Genomic DNA, 26,111 nt, shown 5'->3' on the forward strand with positions numbered 1-26,111 from the left:
ATTGAGGGAACGAATTAGTAAAACATGTGTACAATTTATTTATTTTTTTCTTGCATGTCATGTGCGGGGCTCTGTAGTAAATTACATTATCATATTATGTTTTATATAATTAATTAACTAAATCCTATTTTAATTAAACTGACAGCACTAGTGTCTATATGTGCATTCATGTGTACTTCTTACAGACAGCATGGATGGAATCACTAGTTTCGTAATGTATATCCTAAATGCTCAGGCGGATATACACCCTGCTATTTCCCTCAATGCCCCCCTCTGAGTAATGATAGTGTGTGTGGCACTGAGAGTGATGGCTCAATAACAGACCTACAGAGAACGGCACTCTGAAGTGAATCACTCTCACATGAAACAGTCTTAAGAATTATCTCAAGCATCTGACAGCGCATGGCTCCCGAGCAACAGTTATTTTGAGTGCAGTGCAGGTTATTCTGGTTTATACGGTGATAAACTGCCCAAGAATATGCTTTGTTGTAGCTTAAACTGTGCGGATGGGAAAACTAAATGCTAATATTGTGTAGGGCAATAAAGAGAGAGAAAGCAAAATAGTTCAGCATACATATGTTATGCCAAGTACCTTCTGGATAGAAAGCAGGCATATCAAACTGTGAAAAGGAACTTCATTGTACAAAAATCATTGTACAATACTGGCTGCTTGTATTTAAAAACAATTAACATGCCTTTTGGTATTCAGATAGCATCTAATGTCATCATATTATACATGTTTATATTTCTTAAACGTTATTTTATATAGGATTTTAGCAGCATAAATTTAACAGGTACACACTATACACTGCAACAACTCAGCGCTCAAGCTGCAAAAGGAATAAAGCACTTTGTTTTGATAATCGATATGTCCCCTTTCCAGATGTTACAAATGAACGGAAACATAAATGTAAGCAAGAGACAGAAAAACAGAAAAGAATACACAAAGAGAGAGTGTGTGAGGAAATTATAGAGTTCCAGGGAAGGAAGTGTTCATACAACCAGCTGCTTCTTCTAGTGTTCAAGTCTATTGGGTCTATCTCTGGGAATACTGGGTGTGTTATTATTTTGTAATATTAGGCCTTTCAGAACAGATGTTCTGGAGTCAAGATCCCATAAAAAGACCGCTAAAATTGGCTTTGGTGCTGCCCTGTAATCTGTCCAGTTCAAACAAATCCAGTGAACTACTTAAAGAACATACAGATGGAAATGGAAAGACTGAAATAATTATATAGGTGTAGCTATGAATACCGGCTGACCACCTGTGGAGAAAGGGAGAAAACCAATCCCGGAAAATGTATGGACCACAAAATGAAATATATAAGGAAATATATACAGTATATATATATATATATATATATATATATATATATATATATATATATATATACAATAACATGTATGCATAATGCATAATCAAAAGAAAACACATGCAAATTGAAAAAACATCAGCAAATGAAGAAAACATCTTCATCAGTTTGACAACACAAGTGTTGCAAATCATCACAACACATGCATATAACGAAACGCGCTGCAAATCCTTCACAACACATGCATATAGCGAAACACGCTGCAAATCCTTCACAACACATGCATATAGCGAAACGCGCTGCAAATTCTTCACAACACATGCATATAGCGAAACGCGCTGCAAATCCTTCACAACACATGCATATAGCGAAACGCACTGCAAATCCTTCACAACACATGCATGTAACGAAACGCGCTGCAAATCCTTCACAACACATGCATATAGCGAAACGCGCTGCAAATCCTTCACAACACATGCATGTAACGAAACTCGCTGCAAATCCTTCACAACACATACATGTAACGAAACGCGCTGCAAATCCTTCACAACACATGCATGTAACGAAACGCGCTGTAAATCCTTCACAACACATACATATAACGAAACGCGCTGCAAATCATCACAACACTTGTGTTGTCAAATTGATAAAGATGTTTTCTTCACTTGCTGATGTTTTTTCAATTTGCATGTGTTTTAAGTTGCAGCGTGTTGAGCTCTATCGGCCACCGTAACATTCCAAACTTGTATGGCTTTTTTTTTTTTACAGAGCACAGAAGCAGAAATTCTGAAAAATTTTACAGAAAAACAAACTATGTCAGGATGGGATACAAAAGCACTTTTGAAACATGTGATAGTTTGCAAATAGGAAAATGATTTGTGAAAGAACAGGCCTGACCAAAAGAGCCTTACACACATACTGTAATCTCAAGAAGTACCATCCTACTTATTGAGGATCTGCTTTCTCTCTGACTTCCAGTGAGTTTTGCAGGATGCCATCTGTGCATGTGTGACAGTCTACAACTATTAACTGATTGAGACAGATAACATTTAAACTGGTTGTGTGATTGTACGAATGTGTGACCATTCCAACCTAAGCATTTCCTCTACACTCCATTCAATGGGTCATATGACGCAAATCAAGTTTTCCTTTTTTCTTTGGAGTGTTACAAGCTGTTCATGAATAGATAATATCCCTAAAGTTGACTAAAGTCTCAAACCCAAAGAGATATTCTTTACAAAAGTTAAGACTTGTCCACACCCTCTTAAAACGACTCTTTCAAACACACCCCCTCATGTCTACGTCACCATATGAGAAGATTTGCATAATGCTGCCCAAATATTCATGTGAATAAAGAAGGTGTAACATTATGGTTAAACACAGTATGACAAGGGGCGTAATATTTCTGTCACGGAAGAGGCATTCGGCCAATCACAATGCACAGGATAGCTGGCCAATCAGAGCATACCTTGCTTTTCAGGCCGATGAGCTTTGTAAAAATGACACGTTTCAGAAAGGCGGGGCATAGAGGAGAAACAATGATGTACAATATGTGTTTTTTAACCTTAAACTTCATAAGCACATTTCATTACACCAAATGCACAAAATAATGTTATTTTTAGCAACATCATATGACCCCTTTAATGCATATATTAATACAGCAAATTCTGCCACAACACATTTTTAAAACAATCAGTGCATATAGAGTAAAAATTATGGACAGTACTGACCTCTCAGTGACCCATTGGATAATACTCAAACCAAAAAAAGAAACAGGATTTATTATTTTATTTTTTTAGTTTACTTTCCTCACTTCTGCCCATTATGTGTGCGATTCTCCAAAGACATGATGTAATGAGCCTGGACAGTCACTGTGTAGGATGCTGCACTCTAGAACCAGGATTAAATGGCTCCTTATTTGGCCTGCAGCTTTGCTTGAAAAACAATTACAATGGGGGAAAGGCCAGTTAAATTGATGCAGCAGGAGATTTGGTGTAGTGGTTATGACTCTGGACTGGTAACTGGAAGGTTGCTGGTTCAATTCCTACAAGACAAGTTATTCTGGAGGGATCATTCCAGTAATGATCTAATGGTGCCTTAGTAAGGTGACATCATCTGAAGGTTATGGAAAAATATTCTACTGGGCCTGTTTTGTGGCGATGCATAATAATAAAAAAAATACTAATTAATATATTTACTGCATTTTTTTCTTTACTGTTTTAAAAATAAGATGATATTTGATATTTGGCAAATAGCCAAATAGATGTTGGAATATTGTTATTAAAGGTCTAATTTATTAAAATCCTGTGTGAAATTCAAAACATTCTTTATTCTTTCCCTTTTTTGCAATGGAAATAGTGATATGGAAATTACTTTTACATAATAAAATAGCATAAGCAACAATAAACACCACTTGCCAAATATGACACATGAAATTCAGTGAGTCACTATTTTATCCTGTTCATGTGGGTGGTGCACATCATCTCAGAGGGGATTTGCCAATATGGACAGAATAACAATGTGACAATTAAGTGCTACTACACTAATTTGTTGGATGCTTCACTTGCAACCTATTTTTCCAGACAAAATCAACAAAACATGACAGAAAAACAGACACTGTGTTAAATTAAACCCACATGACAGCTGTTTACTTATGGTCTACCAAATGAACCATCTATCAGTGACCCAAACCGAGTTTAACTATTATTCAGGCAAACTGGATTTGGTTGAAGAACATCCTGAGGGTGAAGCAGCAGTCGAAGCAGGTGAGGCATTGTAGGATATGCCTCATGGGGGTCCATCTGTCTGTGCATGTCTCAGTCCACTGACCAAAAAAATATTCTCTTGATAAAGAGGAGAACCGAAGGGACATGAAATCCACATAGACTCAGATATTTGGAAACAAAGTCCCTCTATTGCAGTTGGGTGATTTAGCTGAACACAATAAAATATTTTCAACTTTATGTATACATATTGAATATTATCTTAAAGTAAATAAAGAAAAAAAGAAGAAGATAATTCATAACAATACACTATTTAAAAATCTGGAATATTTTACCATCTGAATTAAGACAAACTTTGAGCATTTCCATTCATAATATATATATATATATATATATATATATATATATATATAGGCTATGTCAGGAGAAAATGGGCAGGATTCAGATGCGGGTTTACGCAAGGCTTTATTTAAAGCAGAGGAGGCAGATCAGATGAGTCACGTTCACAGGATTACTCGTAGTGACTGGGAGAATCGTCGAAGCAGATGAATCAAACCGATGAGTAACGTTCCACAGTTATTTGTACGACCACTGAGACCGGAGGGATGACACTGAAGCTTCCAAGAGCTCTGCGCTGGGGAACAGGGGGCAGAGAAAACAGCTAAACACACTGGAGCCTGAGGACAAGACACGACAAAGGTGAGTGCCAAGAATAACTAGAAGATCGGAGCTATTGGTACGAGTAACAACAGTCTGACAATAGACAGAGAAACACGGGGACTGATAAGGGGATACAATTAGAGGAACATAGAAAACAGGTGGTGAGTAATTAGGGTTCACAACACTGAAACAAGGAGGGCGGGGAAAACTCGAACAGGTAGACGCGGTGAGCTGACAAGAGACCCAAACACACACACAAAAAAGGCAGGTGATTAGCCCCGAGACCCGACAGTACCCCCCCTCCCAGGAGCGTCACCTGACGCTCTAGGAAGGGGCCTACCTCGATGCCGCCGGAAGTCCTCAATCAACGAGCGGTCCAGAATGTCCCGGGACGGCACCCAGCACCTCTCCTCTGGACCATACCCCTCCCAGTCCACAAGATACTGAAACCCCCTGCCGCGGCGCCGCTCATCGAGTAATCTCTTAACCGTATAGGTAGGAGATCCATCCACAAGACGAGGGGGCGGGGGGGTGGGCCGACTACAAGCAGGATTAAGGGGGGAAGAGAACACCGGCTTGACCCTGGAAACATGAAACACCGGATGAACCCGACCAAAAGTGGGAGGGAGCTTGAGCCTGATCGCCACCGGACTAACCACCTTGGTGATGCGGAATGGCCCAATGAATCTGGGTGCCAGCTTACGAGAAGGCGCCCGGAGAGGCAGATCCTTGGTAGAAAGCCAAACCCGCTGACCACACACATAGGCAGGAGGAGAGGACCGGCGACGATCAGCTGCGGTCTTGGTTCGGCCAGAGGCTTGGACCAGAATCCTCCTGACTTTCTCCCAGGTGCGACGGCAGCGCTGGACGAAAGCCAGGGCGGATGGAACCGCTGCGTCGGGTTCCTGTGACGGGAACAGAGGTGGGTTATAACCAACAGAACACTCAAAGGGGGACATACCTGACGCGGCCACCGGAAGCGTGTTATGAGCGTACTCTGCCCAGGAGAGCTGCTGGCACCAGGAACTCGGATTGTTGGACGCTAGACAGCGGAGCATTCTTCCTAGATCCTGGTTGGCCCGCTCACACTGCCCATTGGTCTGGGGATGAAAACCTGAAGACAGACTAGCAGAGGCCCCAATCTGTCTACAAAATTCCCTCCAGAACCGGGAGACAAACTGGGGACCCCTATCAGAAACCACATCCACCGGAAACCCATGGAGACGGAAGACGTGGTCCACCACCAGTTGGGCGGTCTCCCGGGCGGAGGGCAGCTTGGGCAGGGGGATGAAGTGAACCGCTTTGGAAAAGCGATCCACCACTGTGAGAACAACAGTGTTACCCTTCGACGGAGGAAGCCCTGAGACGAAATCAAGGGCAATGTGTGACCAAGGGCGGGAAGGGATAGGGAGAGGGTTTAGCAGACCATCAGGAGGGCGATTGACCGGCTTACTTTGGGCACATGTGGGGCAGGCCAACACAAACTGTCTAACATCTGCGGCCATAGTAGGCCACCAGAAACGCTGTCGGATGGCAGACAACGTCCTCCGAATCCCTGGATGGCAGACTAACCTGGATGAGTGACCCCACTCAAGGACCTCAGAGCGCAGCGCAGCCGGCACCGGCAACCTGCCCGCCGGACACTCCCCTGGCACTTGCACCCCTCGACCGGCCTCCTCAACTCGCTGCTCGATACCCCATGAAAGAGCCCCGACCACCACCCCCTCAGGAAGGATGGCCTCGGCCGCAACCTCCCCCCCCGGAGCACCGAACAGACGAGAGAGGGCATCGGGTTTGGTGTTCTTAGATCCCGGCCGGTACGAGAGGGTGAAGTTGAACCTGGCAAAGAAGAGTGCCCAACGGGCCTGGCGCGAGCTCAGCCTCTTGGCTGAACGGATGTATTCCAGGTTCTTGTGATCCGTCCAGACCAAGAAGGGCTGCACTGACCCCTCCAACCAGTGACGCCACTCACCCAAAGCCAATCGTACCGCCAACAGTTCTCTATTGCCGATGTCATAGTTACGTTCTGCAGGGCTGAGACGACGAGAGAAGAATGCACAAGGGTGGAGCTTCCCATCGTGGAGGGAACGCTGAGATAGAACTGCGCCAACCCCGACGTCCGAAGCATCAACCTCAACAATGAACTGGGCCTCAGGATCTGGAACCAACAGAACAGGTGCAGAGACAAAACGGGACTTTAAAATGTCAAAGGCTACCTGCGCTTCCCGGTTCCATCTGAAGGACACCTTAGTTGAAGTTAGGGCTGTGAGCGGTGCAGCAATCTGACCAAAATTTCTGATGAATCGCCGGTAGAAGTTGGCGAAACCCAGGAATCGCTGCAGAGCCTTCCGGGAGTCAGGAACCGGCCACTGGGCAACAGCTTCAATCTTAGCGGGATCTGGCTTGATCCCCTCCGTAGAAATAATGTGGCCAAGGAACGTAACAGACTCAGCGTGGAATTCGCACTTCTCCGCCTTGACAAACAACTGATTCTCTAACAACCGCTGGAGAACCCGTCTGACATGCTGGGTGTGTAATTGGAGAGAAGAGGAGAAAATCAAGATATCATCCAAATACACGAAGACAAATTGATTGATCATGTCACCCAACACGCTATTGACGAGTCCCTGGAAAACGGCTGGAGCATTGGTAAGACCAAACGGAAGAACCAAGTACTCGTAGTGTCCCGAAGGGGTGTTAAATGCCGTCTTCCACTCATCCCCCTCCCGAATGCGCACCAAGTGGTAGGCGTTGCGCAGGTCTAACTTGGTGAAGACCCGAGCTCCCTGTAATAATTCAAAAGCAGAAGACATTAAAGGTAGGGGGTACCTGTTCTTAATAGTAATGTCATTCAAACCTCTGTAATCAATACAGGGGCGCAGGGAGCCGTCCTTCTTCTGAACAAAGAAAAAACCTGCACCAGCGGGAGAGGAGGAATGGCGGATGAGCCCAGCTTGGAGTGACTCACGTATATACTTGTCCATGGCCTCTCTCTCAGGACCCGAAAGGGAGTATAACCGACCCTTAGGCGGAGAAGCGCCCGGGAGAAGATCAATGGCACAGTCGTAGGGGCGATGCGGGGGTAGCGAGGTGGCCCGGGCCTTACTGAAGACCGCCCGAAGATCATGGTACTCCGCGGGGACACCGGACAGGTCAGAGGGATCCTCCTGAGGAACACAAGACACAGAGACAGGAGGAAAAACAGCACCCAAACATGACACGTGACAAGACTGACTCCAGGCTAAAACGGCATTGTTGACCCAGTCAATGTGTGGGTTGTGTTTATGTAACCACGGATGCCCCAGGATTAAAGGAGCCTTAGGGGAATCAATAATAAACAGTTCAATCAGCTCGCTATGGCTATCAGCAATATGAAGGCTTATCTTGGGGGTGATGTGAGTGATGGTGGTGAGGGGACGGCCAGCTAAAGACCATGCTGATACGGGACTAACCAGAGGAATAAGAGGTACTTTCCAACGTTGAGCAGAAGCAGCATCGAGGAAGTTCCCCTCAGCCCCTGAATCCACAAGGGCGAGCCCAGTGTGAGACCGACTCTGGAAAGAGAGTTGGAACGGCAGCTGAGTCCGTGCTGCGGGAGAGCTTGAATTAAGAACCGTGCCCACCAGGACTCTCCGCCTCACTGGTGGACCCCTGGCTTTTAACGGACAGTGAAGGGCGAAGTGTCCTCCCCTGCCGCAGTATAGACACGCCCCCGATGACAGACGCTCCTGCTTCTGTTGTGGTGTAAGCCGTAAACGACCCAACTGCATGGGCTCCTCCTCCGAGGGCTGTCGGCCGGCAGAACTGGCTGAACTGGCTGAAGAGGACTCTAGGTGGCGCCACGGGGCGGGCGCTTGCCGTTGTTTGCGGCGGCGGCTGAGACGGCCCTCAATACGGAGCGCGAGATTAATGAGATTATCCAATTCCCGCGGGAGCTCTATGGCCGCGAGTTCATCAGAAATTTGAAAATCCAACCCCTCAAGAAAACGAGCGCGCAGCGCGCTCTCATTCCAGCCACACGCCGCCGCTAAAGTCTGGAACTGGATGGCGTAATCCGTGACAGAGCTCCTCCCCTGAGTCAAACGCGACAACTGGGCCGCCGCCTCGTCTCCCTGAGCTGAGCGATCAAATAACTTTGCCATCTCTCGACTAAAATCAGTGAAGGTAGCACAACAGGGAGCCCGCGATCTCCATACGGCAATTCCCCATTCGCGGGCACGGCCCGAAAGAAGTGTAAGGACGTACGCTACCTTGGCTTCCTCATTTGCGTAACGCCGGGGCTGCAGAGAAAACACCAGCGAGCACTGGGAGAGAAACGCTTGACAGGCGTTAGGATCGCCATCATAGACCGGCGGATTGTTGGCATGAGGTTCGGACTCGTGGGCCATACCGGTGTGAAGAACGGACCCCCGGTTTGTTGCCTCTCGTTGAAGGTCGTCCACCCGTGTGAGGAGCTCGGAGACTCGGGCACTGAGAGCGTCCACATCCTGCGCGGTGGTGTTGAGCTGGGTGGCATGCTGTCCTAACAAAACTCCCTGCTGCACGAGAGCCGAGCGGAGTGGATCAGATCCCGCTGAATCCATGATCTGGTCAGACTGTTCTGTCAGGAGAAAATGGGCAGGATTCAGATGCGGGTTTACGCAAGGCTTTATTTAAAGCAGAGGAGGCAGATCAGATGAGTCACGTTCACAGGATTACTCGTAGTGACTGGGAGAATCGTCGAAGCAGATGAATCAAACCGATGAGTAACGTTCCACAGTTATTTGTACGACCACTGAGACCGGAGGGATGACACTGAAGCTTCCAAGAGCTCTGCGCTGGGGAACAGGGGGCAGAGAAAACAGCTAAACACACTGGAGCCTGAGGACAAGACACGACAAAGGTGAGTGCCAAGAATAACTAGAAGATCGGAGCTATTGGTACGAGTAACAACAGTCTGACAATAGACAGAGAAACACGGGGACTGATAAGGGGATACAATTAGAGGAACATAGAAAACAGGTGGTGAGTAATTAGGGTTCACAACACTGAAACAAGGAGGGCGGGGAAAACTCGAACAGGTAGACGCGGTGAGCTGACAAGAGACCCAAACACACACACAAAAAAGGCAGGTGATTAGCCCCGAGACCCGACAGGCTATTGGCCCCCCTGCTTTCCAATCTACCGGCATCAGCATCGGCTTTCAAAAAACCAATATCGGTCGACCACTAGTCAAAATTAACTTGACAATAATGCATTAACAGTTAAAATAGTAACATTAAAGCAGGCTCTATTTGACGCTATGAATCACCCTTAGTTCAAGTCAGTGTTACCAGATCTGCAGTTTTGCTCTACACCAAACATTATTTGTAGCGCACATCCCATCCAGTAATCAAAAAGAGCTGTGTGCTTTCTTAATTATCATAAGAAACAAACTTATCAAGCTTATCAAGCTTTCAAATTCTGTACATTTTATCACGAAATCCAAACAATGAATGCCATTTTGACACTTTTAAATGAAAATCGTGACAGATCGCTGTAGGACCTCAGTTCAAGCAGCAGCACTCAGTGAGTCTCTTCCACTTGAGTTATAGCGCAAAATAAACATGAATGAACATCAGAAGGGTAAGGTACAGTATGTTGAAAGATACAGTATAACTTAGCAAAATGTATTATGTCTAATGTAATCGCTCAATCAGTGTTTCAACTGTGGAAAGATGCCAATAAAACAGTATGTCATTTAATGCAGCATTTACCTCAGCAAAGTTCTCCAGTATTCACAGTTCATTAGTTAGCTTTAAAACAACAGTAAAGTGGAGCTTTTTCACTTATAATTATATATGTATGTTTGAATAAATCTTGAATGAAGACGGGTATTTATAAAGACTATATGCAAATGAGTTGTAAACAGACATTAATTCTTAATTAATTCGTAAACAGACATAAATTCTTATTTGTGTGTAATTATTCAATTTGGTAATAAATAGCAGTTGAATAGAATATATCTGTTGTTAATTTTAACCTTTAATATTATATTAATGTGCCAAATGATGGGACTCCCTGTGTAGTTAACAGTATTGGTTAGGAGAGTTTTTTTGTTTTGTTTTTTTTTTTGTTTTTTTACTGATTATGATTTTCTCAGGCAAATTCGTATTACAGATATCATTCTGAATAATCCGTATTGGCAGCAAAATTCAGTATCGGTGCATCAAATAAATAAACCTAAATATGCTTTCTGTGGTAACATCAAAATGAACTGTTTTTCATTAAGTTAATGAATTGATTTTGATTTAATTAAAAATAAATATGTTTATGTAAAACCAATTTTATTCTTATAGAAAATAGAAAAGTGATTTACACTATTTAAATTAATTGCACAGGATTTTAATAATATCTATGAAATTAGGGTTCTTTGGCCTCCCATTCCGTACTAATCTAAAACATAATCATCATTAAAAAAAATGCAGTACCATGCAAAACTGATAAAAGACACTTTTTTTTAACGAAATCATATCAATATTCACAGTGTTGCATAATTTTATAGAATTAGCAAAATCATTATGAACATATAGTAAATTCTTAATAAGTAGCCCAGTTCTTGTTGCAATAAATCACCAAGAAATAAAAGTTTCAGGAACTCACACTTTGATTTATGATTTACATAACACTCATGTTCAACAAATTATGCTATGGTAGACATTAAATTGTAACAAAGTAGTAGACCTCCTTCACCTCAAAACAACCATCAAGCTGATGTTGTATAGCATTTGGTATGAAATCTGGGAAGGTGAAATGCAAAAAGGTAAGAACACAACTCAGTTATGTTGTCTTTGCATCACATGACAGTCTGGCCATGAGAAACTTTTTCACAGCAGAGTGCAGCACGACCACCTCCCAAGCATCGCTTCCCACGCCATCCAGACTCACCCTAGCGCTTCATAGGCACACACTGCAGCTCACCAAGCAACAGAGAGATTTCTTTGTACATGTGTACAGAGATGCATTTAATAAATGCATATACAACAGGGTGTGTGGCTCAGTATGGACAACATTATCATAACGGGGTATTACACAGAAAGAAAGCATGCAAGCCAGAAGTGGAACTAGCTGAGAAGCAGGTGTCAATGACAAAGTATTAACACCAGTCTACAACTTGCTAAGATCTGTCTCCTTCCAGATCCTTCTGTGATGCACTTATATGGAAACTCATTTTTCCTCCCCACAGATGCTTTTATTCCTTTATTATTGGCGGCTCCGGTGTCAGGCGCGAACGCTCAGAATAGACCTTCCTAATCCCCCATATTCACCGTACACTCCAGGACCTGTTCAATGCACAGCTACTCAATGCAGCGACGACTGAAAGTTATGAAGTCACTCATACCAGAGCACCGTTGCGTCAATTGACTGACCTTTAGGTGATCAATTGGACATAAAACCTAGGCAATCTTGTTTTTTTTTTTTTTTTTTTTTTTTTTACAAAACAAAACCTGATAGCACTTTACAATAAGGTTCCATTTGTTAACTTTATTTAACCTGTTAAATGTCACCCCGTCCCGTATACACTCAAAAAAATGACTCTTTGGCTGAACATGATTCTTTCATGGACAGTGGTTCCACATGTTTGTACCATGTTATTTGAACATGAATAAGTCAAGTTATAAGGACATGTCTACTTTTAGTTGAGTTTACTCAGTTTGCTTTAGTTCATCCTACATGAAATATCTGAGTAGAGATAATATGTTTACATCATGTAGAACCACTGTCCATGCAAGTTTAGCCAAAGTGTTATAAATACATTAGCTAGTAAGATATAACTTTTCTTTACACATGATGATAGTTGTTTGCAGTTTAAGGATGTTACTATGTGTACATCATGCACTAGCACTGTCATTAAAGTTGCTTTTTTTTAATTAAGTATTTTAGACTTTCTTTTAACCAGGTCCTCAACCCAACCACAAGCTCCACACTTCACCACAATGGTAACTCGCACAAAATACACCAATATAACGTCTTTTAAAATGCCCACATAATAGAGCATTAGACATGAAAAAGTCTCCTTATTATCACATTTTACTAAAAACTGCAGAAAATAACACTTTATTTCAACATTTTCTCTCCCCATATCCAGTCCTGTGCAAAGCATGATGGGAAGTGTAAAACTTATTTTGAGATACTTGATTGAAACATGTTCTTTCAAAATGAAAACTTTATGTTAAACCAACGAGTGACAGTTTTAAGTCAGTTTAACATGACAAAATCATGTTGAAATGAAAAATAGCCAAAATGGCATTAATTCAACATGAATTGTTCAGGTAAAGTGAACAAAACTGAAAAATCTTTTTTTTGAGTGTACGGGACGCCTACGTTGACTATACTATATTACAATCAAATCTAATCTAATCTTGACAAACTATATATCGTTGGAAAGGTCTAAGACTCCCAAATATATATTTTACCAATATTTTTTGTTAAAAAGTATGTAGGAAAAGTAATAGATGAATTTATGACAAGAGTGCACCCTCAGAAATCTACATTACAAAAGGAGTTTTGACCTTTGTTTAAAAAAAAGACTTCCTCGTTGCCTTATTCTCTATCACATTTTAGAAATCATCAGAAGTTATATATCACTTGAAAACATAAAATCTCAAAATTCATCCTTCAAAACCAATTTTAAAATCAGACATTGCATTACCATGTAAATGGTACATCAAAATCATGTTACAAAATGTTTTCAGTCATGAATTATAAAAATTTAGGTTTGTATCATGCACATTCAAGTCTATCTTCAAAAACGTGAGTGACAGTTAACAGGTTAATGCATTAACTAATATTAACAATGAGCAATACATTTGTTATAATATTTATTCTTTTTATTCACGTTAGTTAATAAAATACAACTGTTCATTGTCAGTTCATATTAGCTCAGGTCCATTAAATAACATTAAAGGGAATCATATGATGCTCTTAAAAAGAACATTATTTTGTGTATTTGGTGTAATGAAATGTGTTTATGTGGTTTAAGGTTCAAAGAACATATTATTTTCCACATACTGTACATTATCATTGCTCCTCTATGCCCTGCCTTCTGAAACACATCATTTTTTACAAAGCTGATTGGCCAGCTATCCAGTTTGTTATGATTGGCTAAATGCCTCAAGCATGTGATGGAAATGTTACGCCCCTTAACATACTGTGGTGACGTGTGTCCCAGCAGGACAAGACAAAAACAATAAAACCCATTACAAACAAGGCATTCGTTGCATCCAGTGGGGACATAAATACTGATTATAATGACTTACACTGTCTTATTATGCATTGCGTTGTGTATCGCGCCGCGCATACATAAAACCATGTCTGCATTGTGATCTGCACAAAACCCGCGTTTGAATCATCAGTGGCAAATCCTTTATATATGTAAACATACTTACAGGCTGTGAGTCAGAAGCGTCAGACTGTCATTGCAAATATGGAACTGTCCCACTTTATAGAAACAGACACCAGTTTCACAAGTTCACCTTGCAGATAATCAAACGAGAAGAATACTATGCGTATTTGGCGTGCTGCCAAGGGAGAGGGCTCTGAGCTCAGGAATGGGTCGACGGTGAGGATTCGGGTCGGTGGAGGGATGCTGAAAGACTAGAGAGAATGTAGGTCAGGGTGCTATAATTATTTATAGTGGTTCTATCTCGTGGTGGTTGGATAGATGATGTGATTACTGATGGTGAATTGGCCGCGTTGATTATCTGGGCGTGGTTCTCTCTAGAGGTGGTTGGATGGATGGTGTTGTTACAAATTGTTGGCTACTCTCACAGGAAACAGTCCTCATTCTCCATAAAATGCTTTGCACACATATTTGGGTTGAACTGTTTAAGAACAGTGTTGTAAATACAACTTATCCACTGATTTCTAGTTGTGTCCTCTTTTGGAAAGCCAAACAAAGTAGCTTCGCTTTCACAATGAAAAACACAGCTTCTCCAGGACATGGCAGTGACAACAGCAAGAATAAAAGTTACACAATCTTTTTTTGCTTGAACATTTGGGCACCATTATACAAATCTTCCCACACAGTGACGTATACATGTGGGGGCATGTTAGAATGAGCAGTATTGCACCAAGAGCTTGTGACACTCCAAATAGAAAGGAAAGCTTGAAATTGCATCATTTGACCCCTTAAACATAAACAACTTTTTTTTTTTTTTATAATGTTTTAGTAAGTGTTTGAAGCAACATAGTTTATGTTATCTAATTTAGTTAACTAATGTTATCTTGGCCAGGACACTCCTGTAAAAGAGTCCTCTTTCCTGGTTAAATAAATAAATTAATAATTGGAACATCACCATATATTGTTTCCAAAAACTACTAAAACAGGGTTATGATGTAAAATCATGGAATATAAAAGTATATTGATAAAAATGTAATCTGTATAATTTTTTTCACACACACGCACATAACATCTTAACAGCGCAAAATATAATGCCATTATTTATTTGAAGTACTAATTAATTCATACTACACTCTTAAAAATAAAGGTGCTTCAAAAGGTTCTTCAAACAAAACCATAGAAGAACCATTTTTTGTTCCACAAAAAAAACATTCAGTCAAAGGTTTTTTAAAGAACCATCTATTTCTTACCTTTGTATAATCTGAAGATCAAGATTCTTCAGATGTTAAAGGTTCTTTTTGGAACCATTTAGACAAAAAGGTTCTTCTGTGGCATTGTAAAGCACCTTTATTTTTAAGAGTGTATGCTTTATTTAAATAAAGGTACAAATATTTGTTTCCTATAAATAGCCAGGAAATGAGGAACATAAAATTCTTTATTTTCATTTTAATTATTGAAAATGTGTCATCTGCCTCTGTATTCATTTCATAACCAATATTATTTATCTGTCCCTTTTCATTTTAATGTTTTTAGTGAACAGCTACTGTAGATGATTTGTTAGGAAGACAACCCAATTATTAACTGCATAATTGTTTATTTGCATGTGCAACAGTTATTTTTTCCCCCATATGGCTGCCACTCCTCTGAAAAGAAATGGAACCAAATGTTGTTAATGTAGGTTTATTTATTTTTTTTAATTTTTTTTAATCTTACTTAAACTTGCTAGCTGTGCATGTTGTTTTCTGCCTGAAATGAAGCATGACTTTTATCTGTTTTTCAATTCACACAAACAGAAGGAGTAAAAAAGCTGTACAGAAAGTTCAAAATGTAAAAAAAATAAATAAACATATGACACAAATGAATGCTTAGACTACTTGGTAACCACTTGCAATTTGTTTTGTTTTTTTTCATTAAACATAAACCTTAAAACAAAAACAACATTTTAAAGTTCCAATAGTCATTTTCAGAGGGCTTTACACAACAGATGTACTGACATGCTGCATGGTTTTGAATTGATTTTCTACCTCCTGAATTAGTACATGACCAAATGGTGCTAACAACATCTCAACAGCTGCTTGGCAGAGCAGAATGTCACTTGTAAACATTTGATCGACAGCATGTTTAAATGCTCAAAATCTACCTAAAACTCAAATTTTCCATTACGAACATAAGAGGAAGGAAATGTTTAGCTCTGAAAGTTTGTGCTAATAGTACATCAAGCCTTTAATCTGAAAAAAAAATATTCACTGTCATTATTAGAGATTATCACATATCACAATAAACAGGTTAAAATCTCATATCATATCCAGTTGTGTTTCATGTACTGTATTTTGGATAACTATTATGGTATCTATTAAAAACTATCCTGGCCGTCTCATAAACGATTTCACAACCCAAATTTCTGTTCAATTACATGACTCACAATTACAACACCCTCTTTCTTCAGCGTGGCACTTCATTACAAACAATATTAAGCATGATGTTGGATTTAGATGGGCAACCAGTGGACGAAGATCCAAACTGTTAAACCCAAGCTGACCAGAGGCCTCCTTTGACTCTTTGGGTTAACAATGCATGTCCATCACATGAACCATTAGTTATAACAACACTGACAGTAAATGTCAGTGCAATTATTTTGCAAAAACTTCTAGATGCAAAATGATTGAATGGATGAATGCTTTATAATCTAAATGCTTTAGAAATGCTAAAATATTAGACAGCACAACAATGCCACAACTACATAACACAAGAGGGATTTAATGTTTTCTTTACACGTTGGGCAATTGGTTAGCATGTACAGGCAAAATATGCAGGTTAACATAAATACTGAACAGCTGCTGAACAGGACTAACCTTTGGAGTGGAAATCTGCAGCTAGTGGGCTAACAGGAGGCTTCTTCACGGCAGCAGAACGGTACACAATGTGAGAGCGGCCACCGTCCTCTTCCTCCTTCTCAATCACATGATGTCCTGTTTCCACTGGCTCAATGAAAAACTCCTCCTGCCCAGTTCTGATCATCCCTGCCTGTGAGAAGAAAAAAATAGATCAATACAGTGTGCCGAACTCATACAAACATTACAATGCCATAACACATTGTAAAAAAAGATGTTCTTCAAACTTATAATTTATGTACTCCAGACATCTTGTGATAAACTGAGTGACACAAACACATGAGCCACTATTAGTGGTGACTGTCTTGTTCCAAAGTATAAGATCTCTTTTGGCCATTCTGCTTCATCTGCAAAGTGGCCCAAACTCTGGAATGCTTTACCTACTGTACTAATTTAGACTAGAGACCAATGGTAATGCTTTTAACAGAAGACTTAAACAATGGTTAAAAACCAAACAACAGTGACGCAACTAGATTACTATTGCTATACTGTCTGTATTATGTTGTCTTTATATTAGAGCTTATTTATGTAAATAATTCTAAATGTATTGTCCCTTCTTATTTTTTCTTTTGTTGTAATTTTATGGTATTTTTTTATTAGTAACATTATTAATACTTTTAATTGTTAACGTTATTACTATTATTTATTATTATTAGCATTGTTTACCAATGAAATCTTTAGGCCTCTCTGTGTGTTCAATCTCGATTCTAGAAAATTTTTACACCACAATTTCCATTTTAGCACCTTTTAATTCCTAATACAGGCCCCTACACAATGCAGAACCCTCCTCTGGGCAAACTTTAACACATAGCACTGAAATCCTCTTTCTAGCTTTCAGACTTTAAAAGGTTTAGTGTACTCTTAGGCCCTGTTTCACCTGCTCTGAGACACATTACTCCCAGTCAAATCTCAGTTTTATTTCCACACCTGATTTAGGATCAGTTTTTTTTTAACACCAGCTGCGTCTTAAACACATGGACGTTTATAGCAGGAGTGGCTCTGAATCAGCTGTGGCACATGTGAGACAGAAAGTGCACCCCAGAGAGTGATACGCCACAAGGATTCCCAGAGGAGACAGATCATCTGTCTCTTCTCATGGCTGGAGTACCGTTTCAGATGTGCATTGTGTAGACCACTGTGTGACTCTACAGGTAAGTAGCCATGGGTTCGGCTGACGCTTGCAAACAGCTGTCATTAAAATATTAGTCCATTAAAGTCCAGATTCTTCCCACAAATGTGCCTTCTTTCATATGAACATACTGTGTAATGTTGCAATTCTTATTATTTTTTACATAAATACAACAACTTTAGAGATCGGTGGGCAAATATCTTCTGAAAACTTTAGTGTTTCTCATTTATTGGTCTAGGCTGGAGTTACCCTGCACTGCGATCAGATGCTGCTGTGCGACAATTCTGCCTACCACACAACACAAGTTGTAATCCCTTGATAGCTAATTGGCCAGTGTGCGTAACCACCCAAGCATCAGTGGCTTAGAATAAGTGCATGTCAGCTGAAGCTTTTACACGGGTCACTGCAAATGATGGTTCCTTGACATGATTCACACCGAAAGGAGACTGAGGAGGGAGCCATCGCCGCCCAAGCTGAGCACAGCTGGAGTTTGCTGAGCAAAAATGTGCTAAAAGATCCAGACGTCAGCCTGAGTTATGTAAGCCATCTCAGAAGGGCATCTACTCTGGATGACCTTCTCTTCGATGAGGGAGAAGAGAACACAGAAACGGATAGAGAGAAAGGAAAAAAGGAAAGAAGAGCAAGGAAAGGTGGAAGGTAGAAGGAGGAAGGCCAGAGGGCAAGATGTATCCTGTCAGGAGGTTAAAAGTGTATCGCCTGATGCTAGTGACATAAGAGTGAAAGATAAAAACGTCAATCGGAGGTGCTAACACACAGTGTCAGGTAATCTTTCTCTCTCTCGCTCGCTCTTGCGCTCTCCAGGTCCTTGCTCCAAAACAAGCATTCGGGAATTGCCTTCACTCTCCTTAATTCCATCTGTCTGTTTAGACAACTTGTAATTACCAGTCTTGCTGACTGCATCTATTGTAGCATCCATAAGGGAAATCTCACATCACACACACACAAGCATAAATTCATGCCCCAGGCATGCTCCACATGCACACTGTCATTGTCTGTCCTCTCATGTTGACGTCTTAGACAGGAATGGCTGAACGAGCATGCAATGAGAATAACATGGTCATTTTAGTAACTTTTGTGGCTTCTGCATAAAATTCATAAAATTCAAGACATAATAAGCATGTGTATTATTTATGCACACACATAAAGAAACTACTTGTCTAAGATTGCATTAGTTTGATCAATAACATGGTAGTATTGTGAAATAGTATTATAATTAGGGGCCAAGCACCGAAGGTGCGAAGGCACCTATTGTGTTTGTTGGCGTTATTATTCTTCTTCTTCTTCCACCCCAAGTCTATGGTAGCCCATAGAACCGATTGCGGGAAAGTTGTATAATTTGGCACACTAATAGAGGACTGTCTGAACATTAACCGTAGCAAATTTGAAGTCTCTAACTCAAACTCTCTAGCGCCACCAATTGTCTAAACTTTCAAAAACTTGATGCTAATAACTCTTGAACCGTAAGCCACAAAATGAAAATTCTTTTTTCCTGTGATTCCTTGGCTCATGCCGAGTCGAATGGACACCAAAATTCAAAAATCGCAAGGTTTAGTTTTTTCGCTATCGTCAATTGTTCGTAAAACCTACTTTTTCGAACTCGTCCTAGGCCGTTGCACCGAATGTCACGAAAATTGAATCAGATAATCTTCAGACCATGCTGGCAAAAAGTTATGGAATTCAAGTTGATTTCTCAAACCGTTTCCGAATAGCTCATGAACGAATTCTTCGAAAAGCACGCAAACGTGAACGTGAGGCTATATCTCTGCAACGGTTTGGCCTATTGAGACCAATCTTGGTGGGTCTTATAACAACCATTCCCTGGGCCGACCTGCAGTGTTTCGGCGCTGTGCCCCCTAGTGGTCAGGAGATATGAAAAATGCATGTTTTTGCTCATAACTTCTGAACGGTTTTGCCAAAAATCACAAAAGTGGTGTCTTTAGATTCAGTGCATCATTCCGAGTCGAATGATACCGAATTTTCCCAATTCGGCCATTTTGGGCGTCGGCCATTTTGAATTTAGTTGTAAATTGCTGTATCTTAAGAATGAAGTTCCGTATCGTTTCGCAAATAATTACAAAAATGTCCGGCTCCATGCCCTGAATGTACACAAAAAAATTGGGGGCAGCGCCACCTTGTGGTCAATAGTTATAACGATTTTTCGAAAAATGCTAATAACTTTTGCATACATTAGCCTATTGTAACAAAACTGATGTTGATAGATTCCTTGGGTCATGCCGAGAACACCGATACCCCATTTGTCAATTTTGGCAAAATTTCCTGTCCGCCATTTTGATTCATGTTGAAAACCTACTTTTTCGAACTCCTCCTAGACCGTTGCTCAGATTTTCACCAAATTTGATTTGGATCATCTTCAGACCATGCTGGCAAAAAGTTATGGAATTTGTGTCGATACACGTAACCGTTTTCAATTAGCGTACCAACGAATTTGCTGGAAAGATGCCAAACTGCATCTGAGGCTGTATCTCTGCAAAGGTTGGAGATATTTACACAAAACTTAATATGTGACATTGTCACATCACATTGACCACGCCACATCATTTTGGTCACAGCGCCACCTATTGGTCAAGAGTAATAAACCAATCAATAACCGCTAATTATTACATTTCCAATAATGCTAAAAACTTTTGATTGCATTAGCCTATTATCATGAAACATGTCTCAAAATGTTCCTTGGGACATGCCGACAACATACATACCAATTATGTCATATTAAGCAAAACTTCCTGTCCGCCATTTTGATTCATGTTGAAAACCTTTTTTTTTAAACTCATCCTCAACCGTTTGTCTGATTTTCACCAAAATTGAATCAGATCATCTTCAGACCGTGCTGACAAAAAGTTATGGATTTCGTGTCAATAGACGAAACCGTTTTTGTACAGCGCTGCTTCAGATGTCAGGCATCTTCACAAAATGAGTCTGAGGCTATATCTCTGCAAAGCTTTGTTGTAATTAAGCCAAACTTGTGTGTGCCATTGTCTAACATGGAGAATAGGCTCACAGACACTCACACACAGAAATAAAATGGTTCAACTATTATATGAATAATCAATAAGCATGATTACACACACACACACACACACACACAGAGAGAAGTACATGCCCACACATTTTGTTGTATGTAGATATTTGAAATAAATTATAGGTGACACACAACTCACAGAAAGACTTCTTTTCTTACATTTCTATGTCAGGTTTCATTGCATTCATATTCTGACATAATAGTAAACATTTGATATACATGTATGAATAAATTGTTGAACTTTCACTCAATGTGATCTTAAATGCTTGAACAGTAATATTAAATAATAGTAATATATATTTTTCTAGATGAATCAATCATCGAGACAATGAACTGTAATGTTTTAGTCTTTAGTGACCCCATTAGTGGTCTTCCATTGACATCTAGTGGTCGTAAATGCAATTTATCATACAACACTGTCTCTTTAACCTTTATAACTGTTATATGTTGTCTTAATTTCATTCCAAAGAAGCATACGCAATTTATGTATAATTTCACAGTCTAGATAATAGTACTGCACTGATTTTAAATAACCTAGATATGGCTGACAGTAAAAGAATAGAACAGAATTACAGACACACACAAACATGAAATGTTTAAACTACTATATTAATACTCAATAAGCATGCTTAAACCCACACACAGATGCACACATTTTGTTATATATATAGATAATTAAAATAAATGATGGGTGATAAAACCTATTGCAAGTCTTCTGTTTTTATGGGCTTCTATGTCATTTTTCAGGTTTCATTGCAATCATAATCTGGCATAATTATAAACATTAGATATATCTGTATGAATAAATTGGTAAACTTTGACTCAATGTGATCTGAAATGCTTGAACAGTAATATTAAATAATAGTAATATACATTTTTTCTAGATGAATCCCTCAACAAGCCCATAAACTGTAATGTTTTAGTCTTTAGTGAGCTCATTAGTGGTCTTCCGGTGACATCTAGTGGTTATAATTGCAATTTTTTATTCAACACTGGGTTTTGAAGCTTTATAAATATTACAGTGTTCTTTTTTACCTAATCTCTGTTAAATTTTGCATGATTGTTTAGAAAAAATACAGATCTAATGCATGTGTGATTATATTACCCCCTTTTTTTTTTGCAGTTTAATGCCATTCACAACAGAAATCTTTTGTTTTTTAGGCCATTTTAACTGTTATAGCACCAGCTATTTTCTGATCTTAATGAAACTTTGCATGCTTGGTGGGTCATCTTTCACATGTTATAACCAAGTTTCATAAAGTTTTGAGTTTTTGTTTCAGTTTTATAGGCTTTAGGTTACATGTGGCCACGGCCCTTTCCTAAATGACCTCTTATAGCTAACCAAAGGACAAAATGCAACATATTTTTGAAAATTATTGATCTAGAGAGTCCAGAGAATATTATTGCAGTGGTTTGATCAAGACTGAATAAAAAACCAGGTGACCCAAAACATTCAAATTCGTGGACCAATTTTACGAAAAAGGCTATAACTCGGGAACAAAATGAGATATCTTCACCAAAATCAGAACTCATATGCATGAACAAAAACTTTAGTCAAATTATTATTTTTTTTCCATATCTGCCACTTGGTGGCGCTACAGGATGAAAAAAAATCAAATGGCTATAACTAAGCAACCGTTGATCCAATCAACTTGAAAATTGATATGGCCCAATGTGGCACAAGTGCTCTATGAGGAATTTCACTTATCTTAAAAAACATGGCCGCCATTGGCCAAACAACTTTAAGCACCTATTTGACAAGGTTAATGGAAGTCGATCGGAACGAAACTCGGTGGGCATGTTCGACTCATTGCCCTAAAGGTCTGTAAGTATTTTGAAAGAAATTGCCCACAACATTGTCACCTCCCACAGAACACAACAAAGCGATTTGATTACAGCGCCACCTATTTTCCAAAAATGATAATGCATCATTTTACTGGAGTTTTACTGGCTGTTTCAATTACACTCTTCCAATAATTGCTTTTCTTACTCGTTGCATTTGGTCTGATGCTCCATGCCATGCTTAGCTCCTCGCTGTGGAACTTTTATTAACGATTTTCAGCCATTTCAATTACAATCATGCAATTATTAATTTCATTATTCATTGTTGCATTTGGTCTGATGCTACATATGCTTAGCTCCTGATGTTGCCGCTGGAATGCTTGGCCCCGTGATTGCTGCTTGCAGCTATATTTTAAAATAAATTTCTTTTTATTCTAATATATTTTAGAATTTTATTTATTCCTTTAATTTCTTTATAAAATCATGCTTAATATTCTCACATTGTATAAGTTGGAATTTTTAAATCAAAACATAAGCTATTGCCTTTATATTTTAGGAGAGGGTCCCTAAACTGAACCATATTTTATGTTTAAAAATGTATATCCACACAACACAAATAATAACCAAAAAATTGTCAATTTTAAACAACATTCTCTGGCCATATTTAATACATACTAAATTTGAAAATAATGTGCCTGAAAAAAAAGGAATTTAACATGACTAGGGCAACATATGCAAACAATTATGGTCCAGCACTGTCAGTGCTGTGAGTTATGACTGAGGCTTCTGTGCGGAGTATAATGAAGGCCTACGGATGGACTGGCTGTGATTTACTACATTTATGTTGTAAATCAAGTTTTCCCCTGCTTCTTTAGAAACACAGGTGATGCAGCTCACAGAACCTGTCAAAGTTCAGACAAACTGCTTATCAAAAAAATTAGTTCAAAAGTGATGCCAGTTTTGTGAAACAGTCTGTAATTCGGCTGCATTTCTGAAAAACTCTCGAGAGAAGGCGTACCGTCTCTGTTTGTGTGTCTCTCTCAGTTCATCCCTTCATCTCTAGGCCTTGCTGATGGATCTACTCTGTGGCTCCTGCTCTAGAATACCAAACAGAGGAAGTGCGGCGCACACTGTGAGAGAGGAAAGATGACGTGAGGGACTCTGAGACACGGACGTATCGATCGTTGAAGGCTGAGGCTAGAAAGGGAGAGGGAACCGGACAAGTCTGTGCTGTCCCTTCAACTCTCAGAGGAGATGCTGAATAATACATCAGAGGCCTACTGGAGCCAAAAGAACAGTGTGTTCACTTCCAAGATAGGATTTAGGAGACGAAGACAGAGCGGGCAGGTAGAAACAGAGCAAGGGCTAAAATGGCTCCTCGCCTTGGGTCTTCCCAGTTTGCTCACTTCTTTAAGTTCAGTGGATGAGGGCAAAGCAATTTAGAACTGAGCCAAAGAGGTTGTCTGTCAGGATGGATAGAGAGCCAAACCCTAGAAGGCAAAAACAGTCAAACCTAAAGTCAAGCCTTTTAGCTTGGTTCATGACTTGTGATAGAAGAAAACTTTGTGCTCACCCTGCGAGGCCAATGATCAGTTGTGTTGTTCAATTATGGTCACCAGGCCCTTCTCGCTGCAATTGTGATAGCCGAGTATATATTACTACTTAAAGTAAATGTTTTCTTTTTTTAATATATATTAAAATGTAATTTATTCCTGAGATGCCAAAGCCACTGAAGTAACATTTCTTGTTATTATTAATGCTGAATACAGCTGGGCTGCTCAGAAAAATACTCCACATGGCTCCGGGAGGTTACTAAAGGCTGTGAACTGAATCTATGTGTTTGTGTAAGAAAAACCGTAAGCATAAGTATCACAATAAAGTCGTAGCATAAGCTCCACTGAAAAGTGACCACTCACAAATTAGAAAGAATTAAAAAATGTTTGAGGAGTTGAATATGAGCCAAGGGGAGGTTTTCCTTTGCCGTCAACAAAATTTGGTTCTTACAAGACTAGCATATTCTCACCAGAGCTTATGCTACACCTACATCCTGCGTCATCCACTGGAACACCACTCTCTCATAAACATGCGTATGACAGTTAGGGGAAGCTAGAGATACAGTTTATAAAGTTTTATTAAATATGGTTATTTTTCCTAGATAAAAACGCATTGCTTCACTTCAGAAGGTCTTTATTAACCCCCCAGAACTATGTGGAGCATTTGTTATGATGGATGGATGCACTTTTTTACACTACAAAATCTTGACCACTATTCATTGTCATTATTAAGCTTGGAAGAGCCAGGACATTTTTTTATATAACTCCGACTGCATTTGTCTGAAAGAATAAAGTGCAATTGAACATTACTCACTCACAACACATAGGATGTGTTGTGAGTGAGTAAATCATGGGCCAATTGTCATTTTTTGGTGAATCTCATATAAGCAATATATAGTGCAGTATATGATATATTCAAGAGACACTTACATCAGGCAAGGGTCAAGGAATTAAATTCTTTGCTAGATCTCAGGCCATGATGACCCTAAGGCACTTACCCTATTGGCATGGTTCATATTTGGTCCTTGGTGTTATTAAATGCATGATGCTGAGTATGTGTCATTCATTTTGTTCCACATATCAAGAATGTTTCTTCAATAACTGTTTCTAATGTAACTCTAATGCAAGTATTATACTCTTGCCGCTGTATTCATTCAGCTGTATTACAGCTGTGTCATGCAATGACATTTCTCAGAAAGCAAAGTGAAAATGTGTCTATTTCACCAAACTTTATGCTGCAATACTGACTGTGAAAAATGTCCTGAGCAATATGTGCAAGTACAGTATGCGGTAAGCACATAAACAGTTATTAGATGAATATCTGTGGTCTACAGCACAACAGATGCTCACCTGATGCCTTATTTGATAGAAACATGTTCTCCTTAAAGAAATAGGTAGTTAGCATTTGCAAAAGGTGTAAAATATTTTTGAAAGATGTTACACAATGGTTTCCATGGCACCGCCTATGGATTTCAAGGTGAGCAGGACCTAAAAAAAGACTAACCGTGACTTTGAGCAGTGGGGAGGCTGCCAGTTAGTGGCACATCACAATGAAATGAAAGGGGATACATATTGCACCCTTTAAACTACAATCTCTAAAATACTAAAAACTGGCAAAACGAAAAATCATAAAGCAGTAAG

The 26,111-nt window shown here is 39.9% G+C and overlaps 1 protein-coding gene across 1 annotated transcript in view; it reads right to left on the minus strand.

Annotated features, from left to right (window-relative positions):
• Positions 1 to 26,111, minus strand: part of LOC113057586 (A disintegrin and metalloproteinase with thrombospondin motifs 2-like) — a 133,572-nt gene that overhangs the window by 64,998 nt on the left and 42,463 nt on the right. The window contains exon 3 of the mRNA XM_026224999.1: positions 16,907 to 17,078. Coding sequence (XP_026080784.1) covers positions 16,907 to 17,078 — 172 coding nt within the window. The remainder of the gene's footprint in view (positions 1 to 16,906; positions 17,079 to 26,111) is intronic.

Source organism: Carassius auratus, chromosome 39 (genome assembly GCF_003368295.1).
Source record: "Carassius auratus strain Wakin chromosome 39, ASM336829v1, whole genome shotgun sequence".
NCBI lineage: Eukaryota > Metazoa > Chordata > Actinopteri > Cypriniformes > Cyprinidae > Carassius > Carassius auratus.